Source organism: Aphelocoma coerulescens, chromosome 3 (genome assembly GCF_041296385.1).
Source record: "Aphelocoma coerulescens isolate FSJ_1873_10779 chromosome 3, UR_Acoe_1.0, whole genome shotgun sequence".
Taxonomy (NCBI): domain Eukaryota; kingdom Metazoa; phylum Chordata; class Aves; order Passeriformes; family Corvidae; genus Aphelocoma; species Aphelocoma coerulescens.
The window spans coordinates 83,853,514-83,866,323 of record NC_091016.1 but is presented as its reverse complement, the minus strand read 5'-3'; the positions used below and the strand labels follow the sequence as shown (position 1 = coordinate 83,866,323).

At 38.7% G+C, this 12,810-nt stretch overlaps 1 protein-coding gene across 7 annotated transcripts in view; it reads right to left on the bottom strand.

Annotated features, from left to right (window-relative positions):
• Window positions 1–12,810, bottom strand: part of USP45 (ubiquitin specific peptidase 45) — a 49,093-nt gene that overhangs the window by 31,236 nt on the left and 5,047 nt on the right. For all 7 annotated transcript variants that reach the window (XM_069011084.1, XM_069011083.1, XM_069011085.1 and 4 more), the window contains exons 2-5: window positions 9,477–9,586; window positions 7,208–7,377; window positions 5,612–5,715; window positions 5,126–5,226 (exon numbers count right to left, since the gene is read on the bottom strand). In XM_069011084.1, the coding sequence (XP_068867185.1) occupies window positions 5,126–5,226; window positions 5,612–5,715; window positions 7,208–7,377; window positions 9,477–9,576 (475 nt within the window). In that variant the 5' untranslated portion in view covers window positions 9,577–9,586. The remainder of the gene's footprint in view (window positions 1–5,125; window positions 5,227–5,611; window positions 5,716–7,207; window positions 7,378–9,476; window positions 9,587–12,810) is intronic.

Below are 12,810 nucleotides of genomic sequence, written 5' to 3'. Positions count from 1 at the left end.
ACACCCTACTGACCACCTCTCCATAGGCACCAGGTCAGTGCCTGCCTCTGGTCCCACCACGATATCCACCTCCAGCTCTCAGACAGCTGCTTTTGTACAGAGACACGGCCTTCATGCTTGGTGAAGCTTCCTGACACCACCCAGCTCTCTGCCATGCTAGAAACCCCTTCCCACCAGAGCCCTGGGAAGAAGGGCAGCAGAAACTGTTCCTCTGCTACAGCTCTTGCCTGCAAAGCACCCTTTTCTTGCTGCTCTTCTCTTCAGCTTTTCTTGTACCTGCTCTGCTCACCTGTGGTCCTGTCTCATAAGCTCTCGGGAGGCAGGGAACACTGCTTTGTCCCACAGCTGCTTAGTACCAGCCTCATGGGTAGTGACTGAGATTCCTAAGCCCAATGTTAACATAGACAGCGATTCATTCCACAAAGCAGAGCCACTTACTGGACCAGGTGTACAAACACACACGGTGCCAACACATCTGCTTGCAAAAGAAAACTTATTGTGAGTTCCCTATCCATTTGTTCTGCCAGCATTTCAAACATTTGCAGCGCACATGGACTTCTGTAGCGCCTTTGCGGAAACTGAGCTGTGTCTGGGGGTGCAGATGGTATGTAAGCAAGAAGATAAATGACATCAAATTTTTCTTTCAGCCAGGGGAGTAAGCACTTTTGCTTATCTTTTCAACACATCTTTTTTTTAATTAAAAATAAGGGTTCCAGGAATACGCACTTTTATTCCAAGGTCAAGCCTTTTCTATTGAATACAACTCTGGTACTTCAGCTGAAGGTCTTCACAGTAAAAGCAAGGTTAACAGACTGCCTTTCTTTTACCAAGTTCTCATCATGCTGTTCTACAAAATGCTACTAAATTGTCTGGCACTCCTTTTTTATCTAAAACATTTAGATTTTTTCTTTGACACTGTACAACGAGAATCCAACCCTTAGAAAAACATCCTGGTTTTCTTCTGAAATGGTCACTAGCTTTACATTTTAAAAGCCCAATTTCTCTTGCAGTGTTACAACCCTAACAAATCAGAGATTACAAACAGTAATTTTATTTCTCTTGAGTCTTGCCACAATGTTATAAACTAGAAAAGACATCTGCACAGTGTGAAAGAGCAACCTGTTCAAGGACTGCTTTTGATCCTCAGATGCTCAGATGACTTGTGTTATACCTCACAAGTAAATAAGTACGTGGACAGGAAAGGTAAGAATCCATGGTTAAAAATGGCAGAATGCTTAAAATTTTTTTTTTTGTTGATGATTCACTTTTCATTCCTTTGCAAGGAGCTTACTAAAAAATAAGCCAATTTGAAAGAAATTTCTGACCAATAACAGAAATGTCATTTTGCCAAAGTGTATTTCAGATTCAGAGAATCAACATAATCTGTTTTATTTTGCTAGTGAATTTTAAGTAGATAGAATGGTCTTCTATGACTCCAAACTACATGTAGTAAAAGTCACTTAAGAATACCATTTTTTTCAATATGATATTTTGTCAACTGATAATATCCACAGCAGAATGCAAACCTGAAAAGTTATTCATCACACTACTTGTTTTTCCATACAAGTCAGAAACTCTCACTTGTACTGTAAAATTATATCTATTTTTATACATCAGTTATAGCCATCAAAATAAAAATCAAGTTTCTAACTTTCACTTATTGGCAAATCTGGGCAGCTGAACTTACTAGCAAAATCTCATTTCTCTCCTTGCCCCTTCCCAACAATAAATTTAACTACAAAATTCGAAAATATATCTTCTTCCTTCCCATTCTATTGCCACACAAATCAATTTAATTAACTGCTCTATAAAAAGTATGCAATCTTATGTTTCCACTGACACATAATTTGGCTTTTGTAAAGGAAAATACACATCAGATTCACTTTTAAGACTGCAAAACAATTTGTTGTCTCCAGTAAATGAGCAGACACACAGATTGCAATGTCTCAGCATGGTTCCTGTGTACTACATGTGCATTATGTCCATGTGAAGCTCACAAGTGTGCCACACAGACAATACTGCACCTGCCTTTCTGTGGAAATCATCATGGCCTGCTAACCTTCTCCACAAAACAAATTTCTGGGTGGTACACCCTAGAAAGCAATCTTGCTTTTTTCTTCCAGCTTGTGCCCAACATGACCTCTTAACCAAACAGACTCCTCTAAAAAAAAGGGGGAAAAAAAAGAAAAGAGCAGGCATTGCTGGGTACAACAAACCATAGGATCAGATGTGAAAATCACACAGCTGCAAGCATTCTTTTGGGAACCCAGCACTGGGATTTATCTCAATCGCTTAATGTAATTACAAAAGTCAGTCATGTAGTAGTAATGTAATTTGCACATTTTTACAGCTGAAGTGAAGTTGAATCTTTATGAGAGGCCGAGTGAAAAGCAGGGATCCTGCTGCCACACTATTCCACCACATTAGTACCAAATGACAAGCATTTTGCTTTTGTTTATTTTCCAAGATGCATTAATTAGGAAATCTATATAACCCTCCCTCACGTTTCAACTGATCATTTTATCTTTAAATGAATCCTGCACTTCTGAGAACTGAAAAAAAAAATCCTAGCAGCCCTCACTTGCTACTTAATCCATGTTCATACTGCATTTCTACAGAAATTTCTACACAATGCTATTTGAATTTTAATGATGCACCATGCCAACCAGTTGTTACAACAGCAAGAAATCCAGACGTAAGATGAATTGTTGTTACAGTGCCACATTCTGCCATGAGAACTGTCTTCACTTTGACTGCTTTTTTAGAAAGAAATGGAAAAGCAGTGGGGAAAAAAGCACAAGATTGATTTTTAAGTGAGAAATATGAATTAACTGTCAGTTTTACACTACTTGTTTCTCACAAGTTATTTTTCCTTTTTTTTTTAATTAGCTTATGTTTTTAAGGGGTGAGTTTACAAAATAAATTTTAAAAATCTACACCAACTAATAATTTAAAGAATGACAGTTACACTGAAAATATCAATGAAACATGAAATAAAATGCTACACTGAAAAAAATTAAACCAAAAGTAGAGTTAATTTTAACAGCTATACATCTTGTACTTTTGTGTTCTGGACAACAGCATGAATTTCATTTCAATTTCAGGTTTTATTTTTTTAGAATCCCTAAAGGTAGTCTAATGAAAAGAAAAGAACCTTAGATAGATTTCTGTAGGGGAAGTACCAAGTCTGTCATTTATCAAAATGAACCAGGAGTGCTGATTCTGGTCAGGAGTTCCCTGTCATGCACACTAGTCATTGATGAATACACGGCTGTTTTCCAGCCTCTTCCAGCAAGGAGCCTGGCCCAAAACAACAGACTGTCCCAGGCAAAGAGCTTTTCTGTCTTTTCCTTGCCACTTAGGAAAACCCAACAAATCATTTTTGGGCCCATGTTTCCAGAGCTTTCAGGGATGCCATCCAAACTGCTCAACACAGACAGAGTGGAGAGGGTCACAGACTTCCACTTTTAAAACATCACTGGAAGTACACACACACACTTTATGCATGAATCCAAGCCTGCACTTGAGCCTCAACCCTTTCCCAGAATGGAGCAGGAGACGTGACTGCCCTGCAGGAGCAACCCTGGCATGTTTAGACCTCTTGCTGCCAAGGCAGGCACCCTGCAAGGCTATGTCTAAGCCCTAAACAAAAAAATATATATAATTTTGGTTCCAGTTACAGCAAAGTTCCCAGTTATATCAGCAAACACTTACATGAAATATATGTGTTTTCAAAACAGAGTATCAAAATTAAACACAAATGCATATACAGCAGAAACATATACATATGCCACCCTGCTCTGCTATAAATACACTTACTGTTCCTGAGTTAGTTTGGAATTTTAGTTGCTTAATTTAAGACATTTCACAGAAAACTTCTAAACTTCATAATTTGAAAGCTTTAGATGTTTTGAAGTTTCACAAATTAAGAATCTAAGCCATGAGGCACAGAGTTGTATCACTCAGAAAGCCTTATCCAGCAGTACAGTAATGGAATAAAATTGTTTTCATTACATTATCTGAAAAAACACCAGAGCATTTTCATCTGCAAGAAAGCTGCAACACCCATTGATTACACATAAATTTGAAGCTAAAGCTGTGAACAAAAGTGAAATCACATGCTGTATTTTCACTGCTCCAAGAAAAAAGATGCAAAAGGTAGCAATATATCAATTTATTAAAATCGAATAATTTAACATACAACCTGTGACTACATCAAAATATCGTATTTCTAAGTAGTCCTTCACCTTCATCCCTCAAAAAATATGGAATGCCTCTTAAAACCAGTAGGATTTATGCACATGCAGCTAGAAGAATACTCAGTGTCATTCAGTAATGCAACCCTTCTTTCTTACTTCTAACCAGTTGATTTACTCAAGGTGGTTTTTGAGAAGCAAATCTGGAATTCAATGCACTCTCTGAGTAACAAGCCAGAAATGCTGCCAAGTGCATTACAGCAGGGATGAATAAAGTTGACATTATCAAGAGTAGACAGCTGAGGGCCACACATATAAAGTTCTATCAACTATCACATATATTGAAAAGGTATATTAGGCTCCTAATACAAGAAAATAATTTAATACTATCTTATTTTAATAGAAATGAACATTTTATCAATTAAAACTGAATAGCAGAAAGGGACATTACATCCAACAACAGAGTACGAGAAAATCCATTTAAACAAATCTAGCTAACTGTGGAGAACAAATTTAAATCTGAAAAATTTAAGTTGTGATACATCCATACCAATAAAATTAAATTTATTTATAGTGAATGTATAGTGTACACTTTGATATATTTTTATGCATTAATTTATATGGCCTCATCTTATTTAAGATAACAACTCTTCTATGGTAAATTTTCTTTGTTAAAGACAAAATTTGGAAACACTGTCCTACAGTGCCCAAAATATTTTTTAAATGTAATCATACTGGAGAAAAAAAGTGACATTATGTTTTGACAAGTATTACTTCCCCAAGTAGCTCTGCAATTATAAATTACATTATGGTCACACTGTACGTAATTTTTCAATTGTATTTTTAATGTGACTCAAAATCTGAAGTGCTTATTTTTACAGACAGTACATTACAGGTATCTCCAGATAAAATTGTTTGTGCAAACTTACTTGGTTCAGCCCTGGCACCATGTTTTTGAAGGAAGTCAACTATCTGAGCCAGAACCTTTTTGTTACAATGTGTTGACAGCTCCTCATCACATTCGTAACACCTAAACAAAAGAAGAGACAAACTGGAATCCAGGGCTATCCGCATGCACATCCCAGCTTTGGCAAATCTCCCAAACAACCTCCACTAATTACTTAAGCTCTCAATTTCAATTTTTCACACTAAAAACTGGAATAGAATTGAATTCCTTCATTTCTTATACGCTCTTCTATAGATCAGTCCCAATTCACTGTGGTCCTTACAGATTTAAATAATTTCAGAGAACGCAAAGGACCAACGTATTTTGTCTCCAGAAAGCCTGCCCTTCCTCTACAGAAAGTATTAATTTTATCTGTCAGAATCAGTCTTTATCATGAGAAGACACTGCTTTAAGTCACGTGAAGTCCTTACATACAAGCACACACAAACACCTGCAGACTGATTCTTACCATATGATCCATGTGCTTAGGTTGATAACGATGCAGTGAGGTTCTGTGCGTGCAGTTTGGAAGTGTTTCAGAGAATGCTGGCCTTCTGAATTCTTACTACATCCCTAAAAATGGAAACATCAACCCAGTAAGGGTGGGAAAAGGGAAGGAAAAGACTATGTTATTAGTAAATAAACTAAAAAACTCCACTTTTCAAAATTAGACAAGAAGCTATTCTGCCCTATTCATTTAGCATTCTTAAGGATTGAGAGGAGTTAATGTTCTCATCTTCTCTACTTGGAAAAATCAGTTAAAAATATAGAGATTTATTAAGTTTGTTCTAACTGAATAGAAATAATTCCTAGTTTTTGGATAAGTATTGAATAAATACCAATAGACAAAAATTTATACCATTCACAAAAGCAAGAATGCTCTACTAATTGTGAATGAAACAACTACGTGGCATATTTGGTCCACAGCATACCAAGGAAAAGGACAGCACAGGTAACTCTCACTGCTCAAGAATGTCAAATGCATTCCAGACAGCAAATGAAAAAAGTACATAAAGTGCTTTGTACTACAAAGCTGCTCCGAACACACCATTTATGTAACAGCAATTTCAAGAGAAAGCATTTGCAATTGTCCAAGTATTAACAGAGTGGGACTTAGATTCAGGACTGGTCTCTGAATGAGGCACAAATTTTGGAAGCTTTTAACAGCATCAAGAAGCAGACAGAATTAACTCTTTTTAAAAGCCCTCCTTAACTAGAATTTTTCAAACAAGATATATGAGTCCTCCTCAGATCTAGTTAACTATCTTCTGAACCCTGTGAACAGCACGTTTCTTTGCACAATCAAATATGTTCATATTATACTGGTAGGAGCTGGCTTCTGTCCTTACTACCTTACTTACCTTAAAACCAACTGAAATTCCAAGAAAATTGTGAAATGCTTTGTTCAGGCAACTATTGGCTGAATCAAGCCTGACACTGACCATAAACTGAATTTTGCTGTATCAATCTTTACTTCACTCCCAGGGCAGAAACCTGTGCAAGCCGTTGGGGTCGGAAGCTACCATTTTAAACTCTGAGGCCATGATTTGACATTATAACTGATCCAGTCTAATGCCACAGAAGCAGCATTCTCACTCCAGCACAGTCCTTTCTCCCCAGTTTCAATCAAATCTAGCAACTGAGTGTCCACGGCACAAGCTCATTCAGCAATATACGTTTGGTTTTTCATTCATTCATTCCTATTTGTGGGAACTCCTGCCAGAGGAGCCAGCTGAATGGATGCATTTTGCAGTCACATAGTTCCCAGAGCCAATTCTCTCTAAGTGGCAAGAGGACGCAGATAAGAACAAAGGCAGGACTGTCCCTTACTAATCATTCCCCACCTCACCGTGACACATAAAGCTAACCCTAAACTCTGCCGAAAACGAGACAAGAACGTAAGGCCACATCCCACTTCCTGAAGAAGCTGAAGCATGGACTCTCACAACTAAGCACTTATGTCACACTGTTCCTCTGGAGGTAATGTGATGCCAAACAGACAAGGATCTACAACAGTTGTATCCTTTAGAAACTCCACCTCTGCAAAGTGAGTGCACTTGTGTACCTGAGAGCCACATTTGAGACACAGCCAGATGTCTGAAGGCGCCACGGGTTCACCATCGCTCATGCGCCTCTCCTTCAGGCATTCCGCACAGACTGACCACACGCTCTGAGCCACCGCTCTCTTCACATGATGCACGTCCACTGCTTGGCTCACGTGCTGGCAGGTTAAGCCTACAGAAAATAACACAGACTCACTTTCATCCATCAAAAATAATAGCTATGAAAGGCAGCACATGTATGCTGAAAGACCATAATCTTCAACAAATTCAGCATTAGGAAAAAAAACAGCAAAGAATTAAAGTAGGAAAGATCAGCCAGCTGCTCCTCACATACTGAATTTTATGAAGGAATCTTTTTCAGTCTTTCCATAATGGAAATTCTTTTCAAGTCAATAAATGCCACCTCTTAAAACCAGATAAACTACTTTGTACAAAAGTACAAGGATTACTTTTGTACAAAACTAATTTCCCCGTTTTTTGACAATAAAATAATACATAAATCTATTTTTGCACATAACAACACAGGCTTTTGACCTCTTTTCAACCCATAAAGAAAGATTTTTCAAATACCCATGCATCCCTACTACAACTGCTCATTCTGAATGTGAATATCAACCATTCTTCTCTGTCATATTTTTTTGCACAAATTCCACTATGTCACAGAATAACCTAGGTTTGAGGTAACCTCTGAAGGCCATTTTGTCCGAGCCCTCATCTAAAGTAGTGCCAAATACTAATTTAGATCTGTTTGCTCATAGCTTTGTTCAGCTGAGTGTTGAATATCTTCAAGGACTGAGATTTCACCAACTCCCTGGAAAATCAGATTTCTGTCTGACCACCCTCAGAGTGAAAATAAAATAAATTTCCTCACACCTAGTCAAATTTTCCATGCTCTAAATTTGGTCTGTTGTCTATAGTCCTCTCATTGTGGACCTCCTAAAAGAATCTGGTTCTGCCCTCTCTGTAACTACCATCAGGCAGTCAATGAAAGAAATTATACTTTCACTCCTTTGGCTAAACAAAGACATTCACTTCAGCCCCTCATCCCACATCATGTTTTCAATCTCCTTAAAAACGTGGAGGGGGTGAACCATTGGCCTCACTCTGACAAGTCAGCCTTTCTTGTACGAGGGAGCCCACAACTGGACACAGTTCTTCCAATGAAGTCCCACAAATGCGGAAAACATGGAAAGAATCCCCCACCTGCCCTGCGCTCTCATTGATACAATCCTGCCTATAGTAGGCACAAACAGCACAGCTTGGTTTTATTCAGTGTGTGCATGAGGACCCCCAGGACCTTTTCTGCAAAGCTACTTTCAAGCCATTAATTCCCACCCTGTAATTGCATGTGGTTATGCCCAGGTGCCAAACTCTCCACTTGCTGTTGCTGAACACCGAGAAGTTTCTGCCAGCCCATTTCTCCAGCCAGTATAAGTCACTCTGAATGGCAGACCTATCCTGCACATCAACTGCTCTCCTCACTTTGCTGCCATGACTAGATGGCAGAGCATAGCCTCACAATGACATCAACCAGTTTTCTCAGCACCTTCAGATGCATCCCATCTGACCTCATGGACTTGTGCAAATCCAGCTTGTTTAACAGTTCTCAATCTTCTACTCTGGACAATATTTATATCCCAAAGTCTGCCATTAAGGTCAGGAGCCAAAGAGGATCTAGTGCAGAGCTTACATGTGAAGACAGAAGCAAAGGAAGAATTGAGTTCCTCAGCCTCTTCCTCCTGTGTCCCTAGGACCCCTGCCCCCTCACACAGGAGGTTTGCACTCACCCTAGTCTTCATTTTACTGTCACTGTATCCATACAGGTTCATCTTACTCTTCACATCCCTCATCAGATCCAAATCTAACTGAAGCTGCTTTACCTAATCCCTAATCCTGCACACTCCAGACCTCTGCAAGGCCAGCCCAAACCTGTCTCCACCCTCTCTGCCCTTCCTTTTCCCCTCTGCGCTCAGCTGGAAGCTCCCTGTTCAGCCAAGCAGCCTCCTGCCACACGTGCTTGACCTTACATGGAGAGGAAAGGACCATTCTGCTTTGAAGAGGTTGTCATTGGAGATCAACCAACTCTCCAGCCCTTCAGAGCAGTCATGTAGCGTAACAGCTGATCATGTCATAAACACTTGACTGGGGATATTTCTGTTATAAATTCAAGCAAGAAAAGTATTTCATGGTACCATGATTTGTGATTTTCATCAGTCAACATGGAAGTTATTAGTCCTCAACCTCAGGACAAACATCACCTAATGTACTTACCTGAAATATCATCTGAAGAGTCCTCATCCTGTGGCCTGTTAGGCCTTTTGCTTCTCTTTGGCTTCTCAGGGTTGGTTCTTGATGGATCTTTCACCCGCATCTGTTGCTTACTAGGAAAGACAAACAGAGGTTGCTTTATTGTTATTGCTATTGAAATGTTTCATCGAATGTAGCAAGTCTGAAAGCACAAGATCAAACACACATTCGAACCTGGCGAACGCAGTTTTAGGCTTGGTCTAACGTCAGCTACTATGTAACAAGGAGTATGAACGCGTCAGGAACAAAGTCTTAGGAATGTCGCTAGATCAGTTACACTACAGAACATTATGAATTGTATCTGTAGGAAAAGGGGACACACACTCACTTCTAAGCAGTGGTGTTAAATATTTGAGAGATCAAGATTTTCTTCATAATGCTATTGCAAAGTAAGTTATTACAGAGCTACAACCATAACATACCAGAAAAACTTCATCAAAATAAATGTTTCTCTTCCTTAATATATATCCCTTATGAAAGGTTTCAGTCATCATTTACCCTTGGCACATTCCCTAAAAGTTTTTGCACAATTTCAAACACTATAAGAAAATAAAAAAGTCTTCTAAATCTGATTAAAGTGTTTTATCCTATGAGGGACAACAGATTGGAGTGCAAGCTGACCCCTCTATTAAACATTGGAGAATCCATAAAGGTGAAGTCTCTCATAGGAAATTTGTGTCATTAATCAATAAGTCCTATGAGGAACAGAATTAAAGCACAGATATTTGCCAGTAAACTTTAAAAAAAAAATCCTCAGAGATTTTGGCACACCAGTCATTTAATCAAAATCCAAATGTGAATTTGCTGAACGACTGTAGTTGTACATCATACAGACAGACGCTGGGGCTTAGTTTACAGTTTGTCTTTTAACAGTGTTGTTCATAAACAGATTTTTGTTTTCACATACAAAGCATATGAACATAAAATAGTCAAATATTCATACACTGCAAACATGTGAGCCATTCTGTTCAGAAATAAAATGACATCTTATTGTGCACCAGAAACAGGCTAGTAGTGTCACCTGAGCCACCAGGACCAAAGATTTTCAACTGTGCTACTGCATTTAGGTATGGGAAACCTCTAAAACGCCCTACATTTGGGAATACCAAAAGGTATATTCTTACTACAGATCAATTAGTTAAGTTTGCCAAAGTTTAGCAGGTTTGTCTACTTAAGGTTTTTTAATCTTTTCTGTATATGCATTTAGACCTTTGTACCACTGAAGCTCTGAGAGACACAGGAATCAACCATTATATTGAATTCAATATTCCCTCTCCTTACTTATCCATCAAGCCAATCAGCAGAACAGACATCAATATTGGTATTAGAGCACCACCACCACTGGTATCTGAACAGCCTTCCCTGAAGTGAAGCAGGCAATTTGTACCTCCAAGTTCCTGTTCCTGGTTCCTATAGATTTGGATAGATGTCCCTGCATCTGCCACACATGCTAATAGTGCTGGAGGTTTTCTGCATGAACCTACCCATTAGAGATTTGCTTTGGACAAGTCAAATTTTTGTAGAGTATGAAAGAAATCTTTACTTGCTGCTTCCTTGCATCAACGGCTTCATGTCTCCTCAAGCCTTGCAAAAATACAACACATTTTTTGCAAAATGCTACATTTACATAGAAATTAGCTTATACTATATTAAATACCATGTTCTTAAATTACAGATTTCAAATTTTCCAATACTTATGGTTATAAAGCTTAGACATGCAAGTGAACAGTGCCACTGAATTCAGCTTTGCTGATTTCATAGGTTCACAATTCCTGTTCATACAGTAAGAAAGACCTACATATTCCAGCTCTTGATTATATATTTCCAACAGATGTTAGCACACCTAATGTCCATCAGCAGCCATGCAACCTGGCATCCCTAAAACATGAGGAGGTTCAAACAACTTCATCTGTGTCTTTCTGCCTTGGCAGCTTATCATATATACCCGTTTCATGTGAAACTACCCATCACCACTTGTCGCACTGCTGCTTAACTGAGCACAAGATTCATCAAGACATTCATCAAACACTAAAGCCTATAGAGCTGCTGTGAGAAAACACAAGGTCCTACACTAAATTATGTAAAGAGTCAGTAGCAAAGACAGCAAAAATGTCCTCCCTAAAGGAACATGGTTGTGTTTAGGTGATTCAACGTTGACATAAACAATCTATGAGTTCATCTCAGCATAACAATTTTGATCTCTTTGGACAGATTATGTAAGACTGTCCAAACCACAGACTTCATCCCAATGAAAGTGATCTTCATATCAGTACATTTAGAGGGCTCGAATAAATAATTGTGGGCCCAAGCAGCTGAAATACAAGCATGCCTTTACCACCTGTGAACTCCGGTGACTGACAGCACAGGGGATAGGATCTGGATCAGAGCACACACAGACCACTGCTGGACCCGTATCCTAGGGACCCTCAGGACACTGGAAAAAACAGCGTCAGCTGATACCCACAAAGACTGAAAACATGGTACTTCAAGCCCAACATAATCAACATGGCATTAGAAATGAACACTGGCGTAAGAAGCTGCATTCACACTGCACAGCCCAGACACTTTTCAGTTTCCTTTCACTAAGAGCAGGCAGAGGAAAAGACAACATGGACCATTAGATTAATTACTTTTCATGGACACACACATAGATGGACATCCATCAGACAATGTTTACTGACCTGTGAGCTCTTGGAAAAACCAGAGCATATCAAGGACTTAGCCAGCCAGGGTTTGTGCCTGATTTTGAAAAGCACAGCAGTGTGATGGAAGGGTAAGAGCAATGAGCTACTCCACACAATCTACGATGCAAGTAGCACAGTGTATATGGAGTACTGTCTGCCCTTTTCCAGTACATTCAGGGACTGCAAACATTACAAATTAAAGATCCCATTTAATAAAACCATGATCAACATCAATCAACGTAATTTCAAAATCAAAATGTTTATGCCAGGAATTTGATTATTATATTTAATTGAGTTAAACGAGGAAAAAACTTAAGATGCTTCAGAAATAACTTCTCAGAAATATTTCAGTTCATGGGAAATTAAAGATTTGAGATTTTATTGGAATGAAAATCCTGAACAAACATAGATTCAAGAAAGATAAAATACAGCTAAGAAAAAACCAAAAGGGATGCTTTATAGCTTATTGTTGGCCATAGGCACAAGCCATTCAGGACAAGCAGGAGAAAAGAAAAACAAAAAGAGAAAAACAATTCAGAAAAAATGAACTTGACACACTGAAGATTAAAAACCATGGTAGTATTCCCATGATTTGCCTCTTTCCAACCCATTCT